General features: G+C 36.9%; 1 protein-coding gene across 3 annotated transcripts in view; it reads right to left on the reverse strand.

Moving 5' to 3' along the window:
- Window positions 1-3,275: 3,275 nt before the first annotated feature.
- The window catches only part of LOC127837844 (carnitine O-acetyltransferase-like), a 31,731-nt gene continuing 11,711 nt past the window's right edge, over window positions 3,276-23,295 (reverse strand). For all 3 annotated transcript variants that reach the window (XM_052365246.1, XM_052365248.1, XM_052365249.1), the window contains exons 8-14: window positions 21,390-21,562; window positions 20,759-20,859; window positions 18,751-18,867; window positions 12,109-12,231; window positions 10,174-10,372; window positions 7,417-7,554; window positions 3,276-3,894 (exon numbers count right to left, since the gene is read on the reverse strand). In XM_052365246.1, coding sequence (XP_052221206.1) covers window positions 3,676-3,894; window positions 7,417-7,554; window positions 10,174-10,372; window positions 12,109-12,231; window positions 18,751-18,867; window positions 20,759-20,859; window positions 21,390-21,562 — 1,070 coding nt within the window. In that variant the 3' untranslated portion in view covers window positions 3,276-3,675. The remainder of the gene's footprint in view (window positions 3,895-7,416; window positions 7,555-10,173; window positions 10,373-12,108; window positions 12,232-18,750; window positions 18,868-20,758; window positions 20,860-21,389; window positions 21,563-23,295) is intronic.

A 23,295-nucleotide genomic window follows, 5' to 3' on the forward strand; every position in this document is an offset into this window, starting at 1 on the left:
CAACAAACCTTTGCAATGAATACTTCTGTGTTGGCAACACTTGGTTAATTTGTACTCTTATTATTTCTCGATTGCTTTGTCACGGTCTCGCTTTGTCAAAATGGCGGCTGTTTAAATTTGCCTCGAAGCGCGAAGTCTCGTTGGGTCGCAAGTCTCGTTCCCTTTTGCGTAACAACGCGATAGCTTGTTCTTCGGTTCAGTGAGTGTCTCATCCCTTTGTTTGTATAGGTCCCTGTTTGTTTGTATAGGTCCCTGCGCTGATGAAAAATAACACTATCGCATCCACACCACTTATAATTATAATCAAATTATTATATGTTTTGTTATTTTTAAATGATCATTTATTTAAGTCTTACTTTAAGAAAGAATACGGGTATTTATAGTCTTGTTTTGTGAAATTGTCAGTATTTAGTCTTCCGACGACCTTTACTCTAAAACAATGTAAATGGCCGCGATCGAGAGGTTTGACGGCCAATCTATTTTTAGTAACGGAAAACCCCTCTTGTGACGTCACGCCAAAACCTCCTATAAGCAATAAAACGTTTTTATTGAAGAAAAGTGAATTAGCCAACTGATTCGACAAGCCAAGAAATGTCATTGACCGCAGGTATATTTCTAAAGAACCATACAAATGAATTTAGAAACACGAATCAGGTTTGTATTCAAACAAAAGGGCCAATTGCACTAGGTCGCTCACCTGAGGCAACACAGGACTGAACTATTCTGAGCAGGTAGGTTTAACGATAAAACTGCCCCAACACCAGGTAGGTATGTTTTCGAACAAACATTTTCGAAATCGACCCGGATATCATTACAGCACATTTGCTTTTTGTTCAAGTTTCATGGTGAGGGAGTAACACATGCTTTCAAGAGTGTTTGCATGGTTTTATAATAGCCACATAAGGAAAACTGACCGCCTCATGGTGGCGATGTTTTAATGAACTAGAATCATTTCTCATTCATCGGATAAATCAATGTTAATGAAGATTGGACAATAGAGGTGGCCTGAAGAGTGTTCACAAGCGTTTTCGTTATTTGACCTAGTAACCTAGTTGTTGATCCCATTCGACCAAGTTTCGAACTCGATAGATATATTAATAGGACTATTGTTATAGCAAGTGTTTATAAGGCATTACATGTTGCCTCTAGAGTGCTCACAATGTTTTACTATAGCAAAAATAAGGAAGACTTCTCTGCTTTTAATGGCCATGTTTTTTCAAAAGATTGGCACCATTACTTAACTCAGCTGAGATTTCATGAGAACAACGTTCTGGCAAGGTTCGTGATGATTGGGCAAAACATGCGACATCCAGAGTTTTCACAAGCTTTTTCTTTAAGTTGACCTAGTGACCTTTTTGACCCCTCGTGACCCAGTTTTAAATTTGGTCAATATATCATTGGGGCAAATATACTAACACAGTTTCATAAAGATTGGGGAATAAAGGTAGGCTCTGCAATGTGTACAAGGTAAATGTTGACGACGTGCCACAAACAAAACGTGATCGCAAAGGTTTACATGCGCAAATTGTGAGCTTTCAAAAATAGCACCAGAATATTGACCAGACAATGGTTATGTAACAATTACTGAAAAAGCCAACCAGCCAACATTTAATGACATTAAATTTAAATGTTAAATGTGCTTTTTGTGGAAATATAGCTTAAATAGACTGCATATTCATTCACAATATCTTTACAATTTTCATATATTTAACAAATTACATATGATGCATCCCCATATTGATTATATGTATAACTAGAAATGGCGCGGCAGAGGCCAACACGTATCCCCACGCTGCATGTTTGACACAGGGGTGACCCAGGGTTGGTAATGGGGCCATGCATAGTTAAGATTGACCGTATTGTCATAAGAGATGTTCAGTATAAATTTGAAGTAATTCAATGTAGAAATGAAGAAGTTCATGTAAAATAACCTAAAAAATGAGTGAAAATCTATACCCTAATTTCTCCTCCTCATTCTGCTCTCCTTACAAATCTTATAATGAATCAACTTCACTGTAGTCAATTATGTACATGTCATCCTAATTGGAATGACTTATGAGATGGCTGAACATGCTCTCTTATAGCCAATCTTCTTGCTCCTGTTTTGGAAAAGTTATGTTTTGAGGTTAAATGGTTGACTAAATAGTAGCGTCTCAGAAATTTTCTATCGCAATCCTGTACACAACAATGAATATGTTGAATTTCATGTCTGTCTTTGATGTGCCTGTTAAAGTCCATCTTGCTTAAAATTGTTTCTCACATTTTTCCCACTTGAACATTTTGACAGATTTTCAGTAATGAGTCTAAAATTGTAATTGCACAAATTGAAAGTTTCAGCCCTTTTATAGATTCTTGAGGCTCCATTCCATGAGTTTCTCATGCTTTTTATGCTTGACTGCATTCTATCTCTTCTCTCATATACAGGTGTCCCTTTGCCCCAATATTTTATAATCCCTTGTATAAACATTAGATGGATGAGCTTAACCATTTCACAGACGAGTTAACACAAACAATTGAATACTAAATACATCTATGCGCCACTACTGTGTAACGCTCTGCACCACTTTGATTTATTTATTTTTTTTATATCATTTGGCAAGTTATTTACTTACCCCCCTTTAAAGCTTATTACTTCCCTTGGATTTTTTTATTTTTATCTTTGACCTTTGACCTTGATGGATGACCTTGACCCATTAACCACTCAAAATGTGCAGCTCCATGAGATACACATGCATGCCAAATATCAAGTTGCTATCATCAATATTGCAAAAGTTATGGCCAATGCACCATACCGGTGGCATAAAAATAAGTGAAAATCTCTGACCCGGCCCCGCCCAAACCCCCAAAACTTTTGACCCAGGGGTCAGATCAAAATTCCGTCACTGTCACCGTCGCACATATGCTCATAGCTACCATGTATGTAATTTTTAAGGTTCAAGTGCTAATAGTGTAGGAGGAGCAGGTGGCTAGGACGGACGGACAGACGCATATCACCACAATATCCCCACTTTTTCTCCAAAAAACGTGGGGATAACTATATCCCTATATCACATAGTCTGCTGAAACTGACAAAATATATTGGATATCAAGCATGGATTACATACACACTAACACTATGAGCATAATCAAATTCATATGCTCAATTCCGCATTTTGATTAGTTGCATATGCAGTAAAACACTGAATCAGTATGTATACATGAAATATTTTTTATGAGCTGAAACAATTCTCATGCTTCAGCATTTCCTTCCACCTCAATTCATAATAGGAAAAACATTTCTGATAAATATATTTATTGATATATGAATGTATTTAGTGAAGAGATATCACTGGAACAGGAACAATAGTAACCATCAAAAAGTCCTTTATTAATGCATGTAAATAACAATTACGAAAAAATATGAGGTATTATGGGACGACATATTCAATCTAGACTGGATATTAATTTAGACCAGATTCCATTTTTTTTTTTAACAGAAGCGGTATGAGTTTTCACTGATTTTTGCACAGGCTAATCTGGAAAATTGTTTCGGCAAATGCATGCAGCCCAGTTTTCGAAGAGAGCTGCTCATTTTAAACTACATATTTGCCTTCTCAACGTATTTTTCTTTTTTTCCTATTTAAAAGTATACAATAACTATTAATGACTAATTTTTTATGTCTATAAATATAACTGTTACAAACTGGACTTCACAGAGCTGGAAAGCACTTTCTTCATATCACGCAAACTGTTCGCCACAAGCTCTGACATTTCAGCCGCTGGTAGAGTTTTGTCATTGCTCTTGAAGGAAGAGACACCAAATAGGATGCACTTTTCCTGGGGGTTGTAGCAAAAACCGTATCCATCCGGGACCACTGGCCCAAAGAACATAACTGACTCGGATTTTGCAGGCACCTGAGGACAAAAAACAGGTAATGGTATATAAATTTAACTGCAAACAGATATAGCAAAAACAAATCCACATCTACAACGTTTTTTTGAAACCTTGCATGATACAGAAGAGAACACTTTAATTCAGTTTTAATTCTTAATGAAGTATACAAGAAATAAGCACCAACAATGCCCAACATATATCATTATATTTTGCCAGTAATCTATACAGTTTTCTTCATTTCATCTAAATGTCAAGTATTTTAGAAACAAATTGATAACAAATATATCTACTTTTAAATTTTCAATCACATCTTCAATTTGTCATAAATACACAGGAACCCTGTTGATATGAAACAGTGGAAAGGTATGATTCATCGCTGTTTACTAATGTGTTAGTTTCAAACAGTGTTTCAAAATAATTCATTTCTTTGCTTCGAAGTTGCCGTTTGGTAGTAGGTATGAAGCACGTCTAATTAGCAGGTTGTCAAAGGTTTGATTCACACATTCTGAGCCTTCTTAAAATCTTCCCCACCACATCAAGTACTGGTTCTACACAGGAAACAAAACTTGAGAGATTTTCAATAATCAATAAGCTTCTAATGTAATCAAGCTAAAATATGTTGAAACTAATAAAAAGGTACCAGTTTCTTCTTAATCATCTTGAAACAGAATTCATAAGTTTCAACACACATTGACTTCAGAATTCTATTTTGCTATTGGCATTGTGAAAGCAGGCTCCAGATCTAGCATGCCAATTAATGCGAATTTATTTAACAGTATTTCAGTCCTATCATGGCAGTCAATTATTTTTTCCTGGGTAGTCCACAGATATTAGACGCGTGGCAAAGTTACTTAAACACTATCAATATGCCGTTAAACAACATTTTTCATTACTTTGACAAACAAAAGCTGTGTTTGCGAAACACAATGCCCCCTACTGTGCCGCTTTGAAGCCGCACAACAGATATTTTAGAAAAAAAAAGACCTTTGACCTTGAAGGATGACCTTGACCTTTCACCACTCAAAAAGTGCAGCTCCATGAGATACACATGCATGCCAAATATCAAGTTGCTATCTTCAATATTGCAAAAGTTATGACCAATGTTAAAGTTTTGGGACAGACAGACAGACAGACAGACACACACATACAATGAAAGACAGGCCAAAAACAATATACCCCCGATCATTCGATTCAGGGCATAAAAAATATGATATATTATATATATCCATATAATATCATATCAGCATTTTAGGTGATGACAAAGTGTTGTTTTTCATGACATATTGATTAGTGTTTTAGTGACTTGGCAACCCGTCAAACACCTGTGGGGTAGTTTGCCTTTCCTGGAAAAAGAGCACCTATGCATGACCTAACTGGTGATAACACTATCTGAACAAACACAATGATGTCTAGACCAATCATGACACAAATTTTGAGGCTGATCCAGCCATCGGACATAAGAGCTTGATAGTAAAGAGTTCAAACAACTGTTTGAGCAAGCCAGCCTAACTAAAAAACAGCAACCAACTGTGCAAGCTGCGATATAACAACAGCAACGAACTGAGAAAGTCCGACCAACTAAACAACAGCAACCAACTGAGCAAGCTGCGATATAACAACAGCAACCAACTGAGCAAACCCTACCAACTAAACAACAGCAATCAACTGAGCAAGCTGCAATATAACAACAACAACCAACTGAGCAAGCTGCGATATAACAACAGCAACCAACTGAGCAAGCTGCGATATAACAACAGCAACCAACTGAGCAAGCTGCAATATAACAACATCAACCAACTGAGCAAGCTGCAATATAACAACATCAACCAACTGAGCAAGCTGCAATATAACAATAGCAACCAACTGAGCAAGCCTGACCAACTAAACAACAGCAACCAACTGTTCAAGCTGCGATATAACAACAGCAAACAACTGAGCAAGCCCGACCAACTAAACAACAGCAACCAACTGAGCAAGCTGGCCCAACTAAACAACAGCAACCAACTGAGCAAGCTTGCCCAACTAAACAACAGCAACCAACTGAGCAAGCTGCAATATAACAACAGCAACCAACTGAACAAGCCCAACCAACTAAACAACAGCAACCAGCTGAGAAAGCCCACCCAACAAGCAAATTCGTTGAATTGATATCCCCCGCAAATATGCTTCTGGACATAAGTGTTATATTTGACACTAAAAAAAGCATTTCTTCAAGATACAAAGGGCCATAACTCCTTCATTAAAAGATGGTGTACAATGCCATTTGGCGTGCATCATCCTCTTATCCATATACATACTCATACCAAGTTTCAATGAAATCTGCCAAAGCACTTCCAAGATATGGCAAAAGACGGACGGACGGACAACGCCAAAACAATATCCCTCCGCCTATGGCGGGGGATAACAAAACAACAGCAACCAACTGACCAAGCCCACCCAACTAAACAACAGCAACCAACTGAGCAAGCTGCAATATAACAACAGCAACCAACTGAGCAAGCCCACTCAACTAAAAAATAGCAACCAGCTGAGAAAGCTATGATACAACAACAGCAACCAACTGAGCAACGTATGATATAATAACAGCAACCAACTGAGCAAGCCCGACCAACTAAACAACAGCAACCAACTGAGCAAGCCCGACCAACTTAACAACAGCAACCAACTGAGCAAGCCCGACCAACTAAACAACAGCAACCAACTGAGCAAGCCCACCCAACAGAACAACAGCAACCAACTGACCAAGACCACCCAACTAAACAACAGCAACCAACTGAGCAAGCTGCGATATAACAACAGCAGCCAACTGAGCAAGCCCACCCAACAAAACAACAGCAACCAACTGATCAAGCCCACCCAACTAAACAACATCAATCAACTAAGCAAACTGCGATATAACAACAGCAACCAACTGAGCAAGCCCGACCAACTAAACAACAGCAACAAACTGAGAAAGCCAACCCAACTAAAAAAGTAACCAACTGTGCAAGCTGGCAAAACTAAACAACAGCAACCAACTGAGCAAGCTGCAATATAACAACAGCAACCAACTGAGCAAGCCCGACCAACTAAACAACAGCAACCAACTGAGCAAGCTGGCCCAACTAAACAACAGCAACCAACTGAGCAAGCCCAACCAACAAAACAACAGCAACCCACTAAGCAAGCTGGCCCAACTTAACAACAGCAACCAACTGAGCAAGCTGGCCCAACTAAACAACAGCAACCAACTGAGCAAGCCCACCCAACTAAACAACAGCAACCAACTGAGCAAGCTGGTCCAACTAAACAACAGCAACCAACTGAGCAAGCTGGCCCAACTAAACAACAGCAACCAACAGTGCAAGCTGGCCCAACTAAACAACAGCAACCAACTGTGCAAGCCTACCCAACTAAAAAACTACAACCAACTGAGCAGGCTGGCCCAACTAAACAACTACAAGCAACAGAGCAGGCTGGCCCAACTAAACAACAGCAACCAACTGAGCAAGCCGGCCCAACTAAACTTAAGACAATCAAGTGTGTTCATATCATAATCATACCTGACTAGTAGAAATCCTCCAAGTTTTGCTGAAGATGAAGTTTCTGTTCTTAAATAACTTTGGCAGCTCTATGTTGTGTTCTTGTGCTGTTAGAGCCAGGCCCAGGAAATGTCTGTCTATGCCTTTCCCAGAGATGGCCTGCAGTTAATTTATAAAGATTACTAGTTAAGCGCGGGATAAAGATAAGTTGAGTCTGTGGTTTATATATAGAGTAAACTAGGTAAGCTCGGGATAAAGATATTTTGAGTCTGTGGTTTATATATAGAGTAAACTAGGTAAGCGTGGGATAAAGATAATTTGAGTCTGTGGTTTATATATCGAGAGAATAATGGGTAAGTGTGGGATAAAGATAAGTTGAGTCTGTGGTTTATAAAGAGAGAATACTAGGTAAGTGTGGGATAAAGATAAGTTGAGTCTGTGGTTTACATATAGAGTAAACAAGCAAATTCGTTGAATTGATATCCCTCGCCATATGAATTTTGTTTATGGATGGGTGTAGACCTTTGACCTCAATGTGTGACCTTGACCTTAGCCCCTAGGATTATGGGTGTTGAATGTGAAGCAACCCCAGATGATAGAGAACAACTATAGCAAGTTTAATGGCATAGTAAAAGAATGACTAAATAATGAATAATTGATCAAATTTGTGACCTTTGACCTCAATGTGTGACCTTGACCTTAGCCCCTAGGATTATGGGTGTTGAGTGTGAAGCATCCCCAGATGATTGAGAACAACTACGGCAAGTTTCATGGCTCTGGCTCATGAGTTAATGGAGATAAAGCTGTAAGCTTATATTAAAAAGCATTTTTTCAAGATACAAAGGGTCATAACTCCGTTATTAACAGATAGTGTACAATGCCATTTTATCGTGCATCATCCTGTTAGCCATATATATACTCATACCAAGTTTCAATGAAATCCGCCAAAGCACTTCCATGATATGGCTCCGGACGGACGGAAAGACAGAAGGACTGAAAGACGGACAACGCCAAAACAATATCCCTCCGCCTATGTCAGGGGATAACTAGGTAAGCTCAGGATAAAGATAATTTGAGTCTGTGGTTTATATAAAGAGTATACTAGGTAAGTGTGAGATAAAGATAAGTTGAGTCTGTGGTTTATATATAGAGTAAACTAGGTAAGCTCAGGTTAAGATAATTTGAGTCTGTGGTTTATATACAGAGTATACTAGGTAAGCGTGGGATAAAGATAAGTTGAGTCTGTGGTTTATATATAGAGAATAATGGGTAAGTGTGGGATAAAGATAAGTTGAGTCTGCGGTTAATATAGAGAGAATAATGGGTACTGGTAAGTGTGGGATAAAGTTAAATTTAGTCTGTGGTTTATATATCGAGAATACTGGGTAAGTCTGGGATAAAGATAAGTTGAGTCTGTGGTTAATATAGAGAGAATAATGGGTAAGTGTGGGATAAAGATAAATTTAGTCTGTGGTTTATATATAGAGAATACTGGGTAAGTGTGGGATAAAGATAAGTTGAGTCTGTGGTTTTTATAGGGAGAGTATTCTCCCTACATATAAACCACAGACTCAACTTATCTTTATCCTACACTTACCCAGTATTCTCCCTATAAAAACCACAGACTCAACTTATCTTGATCCCACACTTACACATTGTTCTCTCTATATGTAAACCACAGACTCAACTTATCTTTATCCCACACTTACTAAGTGTTCTCTCTATATGTAAACCACAGACTCAACTAATCTTTATCCCACACTTACTAAGTGTGGGATAAAGATAAGTTGAGTCTGTGGTTTACATATAGAGAGAACAATGTGTAAGTGTGGGATCAAGATAAGTTGAGTCAGTGGTTTATATAGAGAGAAAACTGGGTAAGTGTGTGATACAGATAAGTTGAGTCTGTGGTTTATGCATAGAGCATACTTAGTAAGCGTGGAATAAAGATAAGTTGAGTCTGCGGTTTATATAGAGAAAAACAGGGTAAGAAATCATAAACCACGTGCCTGAGGAAAACAAGTTTTCAATATATGAATAGTACATACAAATGTTAACTTTGTAACAAGAGCACCACATAATGGGTGCCAACGCTCAGCTGCGGGTGCAATTTTGAATAAATGAAAGCTTGTCAGATTATTATTTTTTAGAGGTTACAGTGACCTTGACCTTTGACCTAGTGACCCCAAAAATGTGTGTGGCATGTAGATATCATCAAAATGCATCTACATATGAAGTTTCAAAGTTGTAGGTGGAAGCACTTTGATTTTAGAGCAAAATGTCAAGGTTTTAGCACGACGCGGACAGCGAACGTCGGACGACACAACGAGCTGGCTATGACAATACCCAGCTAACAATAAACACTTTCACTTAGCAAGCATTTCAATGCATTAAAATTCACCATAAATAGAATACTTTTCCATTAAAGGATTACTTTCCTCAGGATTTGCCTTAAGTACTGGATGCCCAATTTTGATTCATCCAATAATTCAATGATCTTGGGATGACCTCATGAAGCTCCTTTTGAGAATTTAAAACAACAACAACATAGACTTCGACAATAAAAAAGAATGCCCTAATAACATGAAATGCACACCTATACACTGAGTAAAACAGTTCTCATTTTGAGAGATTGGATGGTATTTACTTTTGTTTGATATAAAAAAGATATATTACTCTTAATTGTCATAAAAATATTTATTATTTGAAAATAACCTGTATATTTTTTCAATATACGGTTCAAAGTTATGGAAACAATAAAATTGAAAATAATTATACATCATTCGTATATTGCTTGTGGCTGTCTATGGCCCGCCGCAGTAGCTCCGCCTTGCGCCCGTCTGACACGGCAGGGTCCAGCATGGCCCTGGTGAAGGCCACAGACTCTGAAGAGCAGGAGCGTATTGTCTCCGTACGGCCAAGCTGGAACATTCGGATTGAGCCTGACTCGTAAGTTCCGACTGGTCGTTTGTGATGTCTGGAGTGATAAAACAACAGTTTAAATTTAATAATCATTAAATAATATACAGTGGAAACCCTCTTAACCTGATCCTCTCTATACCAGAATCCTCTCTAAACTGGAAAAATTGTAATTGACCTTCTAAAAGTAAAATAGTCAATTTCCCCTCTACACTGAAATCCTCTCTAAACTGGAATTTCCTCTTGGTCCCGGTTAGGAGAGGTTTCACTGTATATAAATATATTAACACAAATTCATAAAATTAAATTTCGTCATGTTTGCACAAAGTGACTCCAAATCATAAACTAGAATCTCACGCAGCATAGACTCATTCCTCCCGACATTTGTCAGATGCCAAATTGTGTAGCAAAAAAATCATATAATAGAAGTTTTTAGTTTAAACATTGGCAAATCTTTTGCACTTTAGTTGATAACGTAGGATGATCTCAATTGCACATGCACATGTTCATATCATAATGGTTAATGCGAACAATTTTGAATGTTGTATGTTGCTAAGTTTAGATTTTTGTCTTCGTGTCTATTGGCAAATGTATGGACATCTATGCTGATTTATGGATTCATATATCTACCTGGCAGCAGAGGTATACATCTCTTCAAAGCCATCCTATAGCATAAGCCATGTCAAAATGCTGGAACTAACTTAAAACACTTAACTTATCAACAAGTGTACTTTTCACATCTTTATTGCAAGAAAAACACACTTTTATTTTTAATTTGTAAATTACAAGTGATCTGTGTAGGATGGACTTGGTTTAAAACTTTTTTCCATATAGAAATGATACTTTGTTGGTGTTATTCTATTCAGGCTGGAAAGATTAGGACATATTGAATGTGTTATTACATTTGTAACATTTTTTTAGCATAATAACCAAATATAAAAAGAACAAGCAAATTCGTTGAATTGATATCCCCCGCCAATATACGGTACTTCTTGACACAAATATTTCTAGACGGATGGACGACGCCAACATGCATCATCCTCTTATCCATTTATATACTCATACCAAGTTTCAATGAAATCCGTCAAAGCACTTCCAAGATATGGCTCCGGACACAAAAGTGCCAGTCGGTCGGACGGAAAGACAGACGGACAACGCCAAAACAATATCCTCGGCATATGGCGGGGGATAATGACTTCCAAGATAGTAGACATTTTCAAAATAACAAATGATTTGTGTAGTCTTAGAGATTTGTTCATTGTTAAAGTAACCATCTTGGGATGCCAAATGCAACTTTAGAAAATCCCACTTCATCCAAAACAACAACTGACAAACTCTTGATATTTAACTATTAATTTGATTGCCAATATCTTTATCATGGCAACTCAGGATCTGAATCCATTTAATACTGACTAGATCTTTAAAGGAACCTTTTCACAGATTTTGGTCTGTATTGAAGCTTGTAATTTAATGCTTTAAGTCTGACAAATGTAAACATTGGAACTCAATTGCTCCAGTAAAAAAAGAATAATATTTAAAAAAAGAAACAAAAGAAACCCATAACTGGGCTCCAACCACTGACACTTAGTGTAAAAGTGTAGCACTTAAACCACTTGTCAAAAGGTGCATATAATTGATGTTTTAGAGCATGGTAAATGTTAAGCATAACTGTTTCCTCGTAAATATCATAACAACAGCAAAAATGTGCAAAGCTGAAACATTTCTTTTCAATTTTGTCAATTGACCAAAACTTGAAAAGGTCCCTTTAAAGGGTGAGGCATCAATCAATCTAACCTATAGTAAGCCAGCTGAATGGCGTTCTGTATAAAGCTGTCTGGTGACACCTTCTGTGACTTGGGGAAATCTTTTCCAAAATCCTCAAAAGTGAAAACTTTAAGATCCAAATCGCTCACTAGTCTGAAAAGAAAAAAACACACAATGCAAATGCTGTATTATTGTCATTTTTACTCTTTTATTTAACTTTTGACTATAGGCTCCTCTAAAAAAGCTATTTTTAGAGCCTTATTCAAAGTTTAGTATCTAAATACATATTGGAGGCTTAAAATGTTCGAGTACAAGTTTATGTTATGTTTTGAAAAGATTATTGTTGATGATGAAGAAACAGTAGTTTGCTTAATTAAGTCCTCTTTATAATTGTTTTGTGACAACTCTGTGGTATTATTTATATGAACTATTTTCATTCAGCTGCACTTTGTTACCTTGAGCTCTATGGGAGTTTACAAAAGATCAACCTTTCTACAAAATTATTTATAAGAAGTTTTAAGGTATATTATGTTCAATTATTATTTGGAGTTGGTACAATACAATTCAGATAGTGCATACTGAACATGAGCAGAAACAACTACATTATTAACCCTTTATCACTTAGATATGTATATTGATGGGTTTGTAGTTTGAATATTAAATTTAATTAAATACCTTTCTTGATAGATTCAAGTTTAAAGTGTTTTTTTTCCAACCCTTAGATACTGATCTGCAGCAAACAGCATAAAACCTGAACAGCCTTTGAGTTACATAGACATTTTCACTTTGCCTCTGAGAAGGAATAGGTTTAAAAACAAAACACAAAAAACACCCTGGCTACGATTAGATAAAGAGTTTCCAAGAGTGAAATGTTTCCAACCCTGTTTTTAACCCTTGCCCACTCAGAGGCAAAGTGAAAATGGCTTTGTGCAAACAACAAACATCTGTAACTTGCAGTCTGTTCAGGTTGTATGTTGTTTGCTGCTCATCAGTATCTAAGGGTTGGAAATGAAGCCTTTAAAACATGAATCTAGTAAGATAGGTCTTAAATCAAATATCACTTTCTAAGGGACTACTTATGCATCAAAATACTTATCTAAGTGGTAAAGGGTTAACAGATCTACATCTAGACAACAAGAGTTTTCTTCATCTTACAACCTAGACAACAAGAGTTTTCTACATCTTACAATCTAGACAACAAGAGTTTTCTACATCTTACAATCTAAACAACAAGAGTTTTCTACATCTTACAATCTAGACAACAAGAGTTTTCTACATCTTACAATCTAGACAACAAGAGTTTTCTACATCTCACAATCTAGACAACAAGAGTTTTCTACATCTTACAATCTAGACAACAAGAGTTTTCTACATCTTACAATCTAGACAACAAGAGTTTTCTACATCTTACAATCTAGACAACAAGAGTTTTCTACATCTTACAATCTAGACAACAAGAGTTTTCTACATCTTACAATCTAGACAACAAGAGTTTTCTACATCTTACAATCTAGACAACAAGAGTTTTCTACATCTTACAATCTAGACAACAAGAGTTTTCTACATCTTCAACAAGCTTCAACAAAGATAAACAGATTACAGTGCAAAACTATTTGCAGGGAACAAAAACTTCAACATAATTGGTAACTGTTATTTAAGTTAAACTTGAAATTCATTTTATATGTAATAGTGAGGGATCTGAAATACATAGAATATCCAGATTTTGACTCAGGAAATGGAGTTTTGGATTACAAAAAATCAGCTGCAATAATGTATTAATCACAGTTCATTTATCAAAGATAAAAACTTCAAATGGCTTTTATTGTGGGATTGATAAAATGCAATCTGAAATACATAGAATATCCAGATTTTGACTCAGGAAAGGGAGTTTTGGATTACCAAAAATCAGCTGCAATAATATATTAATCACAGTTCATTTATCAAAGATAAAAACTTCAATTGGCTTTTATTGTGGGATTGATAAAATACAATTAAAATCTTAAAACTGCAAAGAATTTGTGTTCATGTTATACATAGAAAACAAAATGATTGTGACAGTTCAAAATTTACTTTTAATGGTAGTGAAGCATAGGACATTTTCCTTTGCTGTGAGTTTGAACTCCATGTTTGGACAATTTATAAAACAAGATCTGTTCCAAGAACGCAAGCTCAACTATTCTCCCGCTTGATAGATTTCATGTTTTATTGCAGTAACCTAATATTATGAGATATTTGAAGTTGAATATCACTTTCCGCTCTTATGATATTTTGCTTTTAAAGAAAGTTGCTACTTAGCAAAAATCTAGTTAAGGCGTTAAGTGTTGTCCCTGCCTGATTAGTGTGTGTGTGCAGACTGCACAGGCTAATCTGGGACGACACTTTACACACATGCATATAAAGTATTATTCTATATCCAATAAATTCATCCAATCGGCATTCTTCATATGTACCACGTGACCGTCCAATATATTCCGGTATTGGATCCAAAAAGTCTGTATTTTTTCCATATTGGACAGTTGAGTACAAGTGCACTAAGCAATTGTTTTATAACGATAAAAGCCGTGACCGAGAAAAAGTATCTGAATGTACTATAATCGACTCACACGGGCGCTTGTCTTGAAAATAGCATAGATGCAATTAAAGCATTTTAAAATCAAAATCCAAATGAAACAAAGAGATGAAGAAAAGGATATATAACAAGGGACAAAATTGTCACAAAACCAGGTTTTCATTGTGAAAAAAAAATCTGATAAAGGGAGAAAACTCAAACTGAACTTTTGAAATGACCAAAAAAAATTAACCCCCTTTGTAAGTTTTTTTTTTTTTTAAATCTATTTTTAGTCGTGGCGACCTTGACATTGGAGATATTGACGTGATTCTTTCGTGGGACACACCGTCCCATGATGGTGAACAAATGTGCCAAATGATTTTAAAATCTCACAATGAATGACATAGTTATGGCCAGGACAAGCTCATTTATGGCCATTTTTGACCTTTGAACTCAAAGTGTGACCTTGACCTTGGAGATATCGACGTAATTATTTCGCGCGACACACCGTCCAATGATGGTGAACAAATGTGCCAAATGATTTTAAAATCTGACGATGAACGACATAGTTATGGCTCGGACAAGCTCATTTATGGCCATTTTTGACCTTTGAACTCAAAGTGTGACCTTGACCTTGGAGATATCGACGTAATTATTTCGCGCGACACACCGTCCAATGATGGTGAACAAATGTGCCAAATGATTTTAAAATCTGACAATGAACGACATAGTTATGGCCCGGACAAGCTTATTCCGCCAGCCCGCCAGCCAGCCCGCTAGCCCGCTAGCCAGCCAGCCAGCCAGCCCGCCCGCATTCGCCAATCTAATAACCAGTTTTTTCCTTCGGAAAACCTGGTTAATAAAAAGCTTGTTAGACTTTTAAACTGTACAATACGTAGATACATGTATATTTGGACTCGCACACAGTTTGAAGTCATATTGGACTCGCCGAACGGCTCGTCCAATATGACGTCAAACTGTATGCTTGTCCAAATATATCTCCGTATTGTACAGTTTAAACGTCTAATAACCTATAATTATAAAACCCTTTTCACAGAGCGAGGCTCATATATAAAGCAACAGAACACTTAACCTTGACCCAATCAGTCCCGAATGCAACCCATGCTAGGTCTGCATGTGAGCTCAACTCTTTCAGTGCTGGAACCGAATTTTGAAGGCCTTTGCAAACAGTTTGGATCCAGATGAGACACACCAGAACGTAGCGTCTCATCAGGATCCAAACTGTTTGCTATTCTCATAGTATTCTTTGAAAAAAATCAAAGAAAATGGTTATTTTAGAAATTCAGCAGACGACGTTCTAGCAGACGTCAAATTTCCCAGCATGCAAAGGGTTAAGATAGGAGTTGCATGCAATGTTATAACCCTTTCCCCCATATAAAGCAAAGAAAAAATGGCTTTTGCAACCAGCATAACTCGAGTAACTCGAAGTCTGTTCAGGTTTTATTCTGTTTGCTGCTAATCAGTAGCTAAGGGTTGGAATAAAGCCTTTAAAAATTGAATTTAGTAAGAAATGTATTTAATTAGATGAAACTTTATACAAATGCGTCAAGATACGTTTATTTATGGTAAAGGGTTAACAGAAGTACAAAAAGGGGCATAATTCTGCTAAACTGCATGTCAAAGTAATGGATAACTAGCATTTTAAAGAGGCCTTTTCACGTTTCGGTAAATTGACAAAATTGAAGTTTTTTCCGATTCGCATATTTTCGTTTTAGTAATGATATTTGTGAGGAAACAGTTATACTGAACATTCACCATGCTCTAAAATAGCCATTATATGCATCTTTTGAGGATTTAAAAACCTGAAAATTATAAAGCCGTTAGCGTTGCAACAAGAAACAAATTAATAATTTGGAAAGCTGTGTTGTTGTCGTTATATTTTGTGAAACTACGAGGATTGCTTATATAAAGTATAAAATACATCAGTTATTGTATCAGGAAGCATGGTCGAGTGGTCTAAGTGGTGGACTTTTTACTCCAGGACTCCAGGGGTCAGTGGTTCGAGGCCTGCTGAGGGTTACCTTTTTTTTCTTTTTTAAATTTTATTCTTGATTTTTTACTGGAGCTTTTTAAATCCAATGTTTACATTGATTAATATAAAGCATTTCATGACAACCTTCAAAACATGCCAAAATCTGTGAAAAGGCCCCTTTAAGCCCGCACAACAAAGGTAAGTTTCATTTGAATATCTGTGGTAGTAAAGTTATATGTACTTGTTGCATTCAGAACTGTATCTACATTACATCTTTCATGCAAACCTTGACCAGGCTTTTGTACCCTCTTAAAAATCCCGTCACAGTTGTAGGTCTTGGTCAGTAAATGTTCATGTTCAAGATAGACCTTTAACACATAGGTCAAATGTTTAAATATATGCAGTAGATATATGAGAGAGATTTAGAGTAGTTCCATGCAAATGTTAATCAGAATTTTATAAGAACAAAACGAGGAGAGTCATAGCAAAGTGCACATCTGAGTTATTCATTTCGACAGTGACCTAAAAAAATGATCCCAAACACAATGTGTACAATTTCAATTGAATATCAGTAGTAGAAACGAATATGTTGCAAGGTTACCTTAACCAGAGTATTACACAGATGGCAACATCTGGGCAAGTAGTAAAGCTCTTACTATTCTATGAATAGTAAAACTTAAAATGGGAATTCATACATTTTTCCCTGAGCAATAAGGTCTGTGTATTATTGCAACCATATATAAAACAAGCAAATTCGTAGAATTGATATCCCCCGCAACATATGCTTTGTTTGAGGATGGGTGCAAATCGGAATCCGCCAAAGCACTTCCAAGATATCGCTCTGGACATAAAAGTGCCTATAGTAAAAAGCCTTTTTTCAAGATACAAAGGGCCATAATTCTGGTTTCAACAGATGGTGTACAATGTCATTTGGCGTGAATCATCCTCTTATGCATATATATACTCATACGAAGTTTCAATGAAATACGCCAAAGTACTTCCAAGATATGGCTTCGGACACAAAAGAGCCGGACGGAGAGCCGGACGGACAGCGTCAAAACAATATCCCTCCGCCTCTGGCGGGGGATATATACTCATACCATGTTTCAATGAAATCCGCCAAAGCACTTTCAAGATATGGCTCCAGACACAAAAGTGCCTATAGTAAAAAGCATTTTTTCAAGATACAAAGGGCAATAACTCTGTTTTTAACAGATGGTATATAATGCCATTTGGCGTGCATCATCCTCTTATGCATATATATACTCATACCATGTTTCAATGAAATCGGCCAAAGCACTTTCAAGATATGGCTCCGGACACATAAGTGCCTATAGTAAAAAGCATTTTTTCAAGATACAAATGGTCATAACTCTGTTTTTTCAACACATGATGTACAATGCCATTTGGCGTGCATCATCCTCTTATGCATATATATACTCATACCAAGTTTCAATGAAATCCGCCAAAGCACTTCCAAGATATGGCTCCGGGCACAAAAGTGCCTCTAGTAAAAAGCATTTTTTCAAGATACAAAGGGCCATAACTCTGTTTTTAATAGATGGTGTACAATGCCATTTGGCGTGCATCATCCTCTTATGCATATATATACTCATACCAAGTTTCAATGAAATCCGCCGAAGCACTTCCAAGATATGGCTCCGGACACAAAAGTGCCGGCCGGACGGCCGGACAACGCCAAAACAATATCCCTCCGCCTCTGGCGGGTGATAATAATTTTTTTTTTTTAAGTGGTAAATGTTATATATTTTCCCTTCATTTATGCATATATTTAGATAAAATACTGCAGATATGATATCCCCTTTTAACCATCTCCCCTCATAAGAAGCTAAGTGAAATGGCTTTTGTAACCAACATAAAACCAGAACAGCCTGCGACTAACTTGCAGTCTGTTCAGGTTTAATGCTGTTTGCTGCTCATCAGTACCTAAGGGTTGAAAATGAAGCCTTTAAAACTTGAATCAAGTAAGAAAGATCTTTAATTAAATTTAACTTTCTAAGGGACTACAAATGCGTCAGAGTACGTATCTAAGTGGTAAAGGGTTAATAGCAAAGATTGCTTCTGCATGAGCTATATATTTATATTTGCAACTAACTACTGATTAGCTTACTTATCTGCATTCTCCTTAGCCAGATTTAAGCTGTTCTCCACATCTGATGACAGATTAAACTGAAGCATCTTAGGAGTGGTCACTTGATCAGCTGCTGGCCAATCAGAACCCTTGTTACTACCAAGAGATAGTGAACATTCATTAACAAAATAATGTCATATAATATAAGGATGATATTCACTAAAAAATCTTTAGTTTTTGTACTTGATATTGGAACTCTAGCGTAAAACACCTTCCATTTAAGATAATGATCATATATACCAATAGCCTTACTGTGGAATTCACTAGTTATAAGAGAAACCCAGTAATCTGGTACACAAACATGGCTTTACCATTTTAAATATTTTCATATTAACATATCATGTTAAATATAAAACAAGATGTGTTTGTGAAACACCACATGTATGTCCCCCCATATATTTGACCTTTGACCTTGAAGGATGACCTTTCACCACTCAATGTTCAGCTTCATGAGATACACATGCATGCCAAATATCAAGTTGCTATCTTCAATATGCAGGGCCCTCTATCTATCAAATCTGCCGCTGAATTTCGGCGGCAGTCCCCCCATCTGAAGAGTATATTTTTTTTCCCCCAAAACTGATTTTTCCCCCTCAGAAAATGAAAACAAAATTTTAAAGAACTGCTGATTTATAGTTGAAAATTGACCGTTTTCGCCCACTAAAGTATCTACACTATCTACGCTTATTTCGTTCTTATGGAATTGGTGGTATGTAACCTTATATCGATTAGACGCAATAAAACATTGGAAAAAAACAACACCTAGACGATCAAGAACGGCCAGAAGGTGAAGGTCATAAAAACATCATGTATCATAACAGCAAGTCTTATCGTAAAAAAATCAACACTAAAACATTCGCCAAATGTTTACAAATTGATCTTCTGTTCAAGCAACAGTCCCTTGCCCAGATGCAGATGCATTTTGTTCCACTAGTACTACTAGTCACGATTCTAGTGAAGATGACATGTCGAGCTCCGAGATCGCAGAGGCACTCCCTGACTCTGTTGATATGGTCTCGGTATAATATAACAATTTTAAATAGGAGCATGGATCTTTTATTTTAAATTATTTCAAGAAATGATGTTTAGAATAGTAAACTGCTTTGATAAGGTTCCTGTTCTTGCAATTTTTTGCTGTAAAGTAAGTTTGCTTTGAAAAATTCCCCCATTTACAAAACATTCCCCCTCCTAAGGGCTGCGGACCCCTTCCCCCAAAGTAGTGTGAGGGCGCTGATATTGCAAAAGTTATGTTAAAGATTGATGCAAACAAACCAACAAACAGACAGGGTAAAAACAATATGTAACAAATTCATTGAAACTACCATTGATACACATCAGGCGAGCATTGTTTGTACTGGTACCTACAGATTTGATGCATTTTTCCAGATTTGTTGAGATCTGATCTACAATAATTGTATCAGAAGTTAATTTTTAAACAAGAAATGTGTTTGTCGGAAACACTATGTCCCCTTCTGCGCCGCTTTGAATTTTTTTATTATTTTTGTTTTTGACCTTGAAGGATGACCTTGACCTTTCACCACTCAAAATGTGCAGCTCTATGAGATACACATGCATGCCAAATATGAAGTTGCTATCTTCAATATTGCAAAAGTGGGGCAGTTGTTGCCAATGTTAAAGTTGGAGCAAACAAAAACAAACCAACAGACAGGGCAAAAACAATATGTCCCCCACTATAGTGGTGGGGGACATACAAAATATGACCCATGTTATGCAAAAATCAGTTGTAATCAATATGTGGCCACTGAAGCTTCAAGCTAGCCTGCACATTTGCACACATAGGTCAGGAGCTATAATGTTGACTGTTCATGTGACCACCAAACCTTGCATGACTTTATAGCCATTGGGGTAGTTCCTGATCAGACTGTCCAACTGCACAGGATGGTCTGGAGTTACACTGGTCCAATATGGTATTAGACCCATGACCCGGCTTATGTAACTTTCAAAGTGGATAGTATTACACACATACATGTAATCCAGACAGTGGTCCATGAGTTGGACTATAGGGGGCCCCTCTGCCGTTGTGTGCTCGTAGTTAAGTCCACATGATCCGTCCTGACCCACCACAAACTGAAACCAACAGATGCAATAAATAAATTGCCCTTCTCAAAACAAGTGTATTCAAGGCATTAAATGCATTTTAAACAACAGTGGTGTTGGCATTTATCTTCCCCCATTTAAAAAGCATTTGATACACTGGACTATGTAGATTATGCACACTTTTTGTAATAATGTTCATGCATTTATGCACTGAATTGTATTTAAAGTGTATTTCTCTCTTAGGTAAATACACTTATTATCATAAACTTACAAAACTTAAAAAATTTATCAAGTACATGTTTAAGATAATTAAGAACATAAAAAAATCAAGTTTTATTTTAATTGCCATTTAGTTTGGTGCAAAAACTGCTTAAAACATGTTCCTATTTTTTTGTTAAACGCATGATTTGTCTTTTATTTTAAAAAATCATTTTATATCCTGGTTGTTGGTGCAACATTCTCTCATACAGATTTACACTTTTTAAAGTTTTTTTGAAATGTTAACAGTTAAACTCTTGTTTGTCAAGTATGAATTAAAGCATTCACCCAAATAAACCTACCTGAATAGTTTTATCAAACCACCGGTTGCCTGAGTGCCCATGTGAGCCTGCGCCATGTAACATTTGCTGGCCTGATTTAGTGCGCAGGTCGGTGCTGGAGGGATTAGGTTGGTCCAGGCAGAGCACCACTATACTGCGCTGTATTGACTCCAAGGATCTGCGGTTGGTTTCATCTGCAAATGAATTGGCCAATGGAGAAAAAACACTCTACACATGTATTATCTTAGTAAAAATATCCAACTAAAAACAGAGCTCCAGATAAGGGTCGTATTTTCGTAATTACGAATTATTTTCAAGTCCGTTACGTATTTATTTTTTAATCTTGTTGTACCATTAAGAATTACAAAATCAAGTTACGAACATCATTTTCACATCGGTTTGTATCGATTTTATTGAGTTCTTATCGCGTATTAAAGATCTTTTCGGTGCTTATATAGAATGATTATCGGGTTTGTTTAACAAAGCGCATTTTTTCCAATAAAAGCAGCATGTACAGTCTATCTGTCAAAATACAATGGCAGCGCCCAGAGAGCTTCCTAAAAAACTGCAAAGTGTGCAAAAACACGCTTTTAACATATTGTACGCAAAGTGTGCCGAAGTTGAATGTTAAGAAAGACATTATAGAAAAGATCTTACACGATGTTGTATGTTCAGTTGCGAACACAGTCGGAAAAGCTAAAAAAACGCGACACGACGGGTCCAAACTTAAACAAACAAAAAACATTGAACGAGTGGAAGGGACAATTCCCGTGGCTAATCGTTGAAAAGATTGAAGGGGAGACCCGTTTTAATTGTGAAATATGTAAAAACAAGGGACAAAATTGTCACAAAACCAGGTTTTCATTGTGAAAAAAAATCTGATAAAGGGAGACAACTCAAACTGAACTTTTGAAATGAACAAAGAAAATTAACCCCCTTTGTAAGTTTGTTTTAAAATAAATCTATTTTTAGTCGTGGCGACCTTGACATTGGAGATATGCACATGAATTTATTTTTTTTGACCTTTGACCATGAAGGATGACCTTGACCTTTCACCACTAAAAATGTGCAGCTTCATAAGATACACATGCATGGCAAATATCAAGTTGCTATCTTCAATATTGCAAAAGTTATGAGCAACATTAAAGTTTTCGGACGGACACACGGGCGGACGGACGGACGGTCAAAATTTGTGTGCGTATGGAAAGGCGTTGTCCATATACACATGCATACCAAATATGAAGGTTATATCTCAAGGGACATAGAAGTTAAGAGCATTTTTCGAAACCTAAACGCAGATTTTGAAACCTAAATGCAGACCCCTACTTCAAGGTCAAGGTCACAGGGGTCAAAATTGTTGTGCGTATGGAAAGGCCTTTTCTGTATACACATGCATACCAAATATGAAGGTTATATCTCAAGGGACATTTATGGCCATTTTTGACCTTTGAACTCAAAGTGTGACCTTGACCTTGGAGATATCGACGTAATTATTTCGCGCGACACACCGTCCAATGATGGTGAACAAATGTGCCAAATGATTTTAAAATCTGACAATGAACGACAAAGTTATGGCTCGGACAAGCTCATTTATGGCCATTTTTGACCTTTGAACTCAAAGTGTGACCTTGACCTTGGAGATATCGACGTAATTATTTCGCGCGACACACCGTCCAATGATGGTGAACAAATGTGCCAAATGATTTTAAAATCTGACAATGAACGACATAGTTATGGCCCGGACAAGCTTGTTCCGCCAGCCCGCCAGCCAGCCAGCCAGCCCGCCAGCCAGCCAGCCCGCCAGCCAGCCAGCCCGCCCGCATTCGCCAATCTAATAACCAGTTTTTTCCTTCGGAAAACCTGGTTAATTAATCAAAGGCATGCAATCTAAGCACAGTTTGGGCATATGAAGGTATTTGAAAAATAA

This window comes from Dreissena polymorpha, chromosome 7 (assembly GCF_020536995.1).
Source record: "Dreissena polymorpha isolate Duluth1 chromosome 7, UMN_Dpol_1.0, whole genome shotgun sequence".
Taxonomy (NCBI): domain Eukaryota; kingdom Metazoa; phylum Mollusca; class Bivalvia; order Myida; family Dreissenidae; genus Dreissena; species Dreissena polymorpha.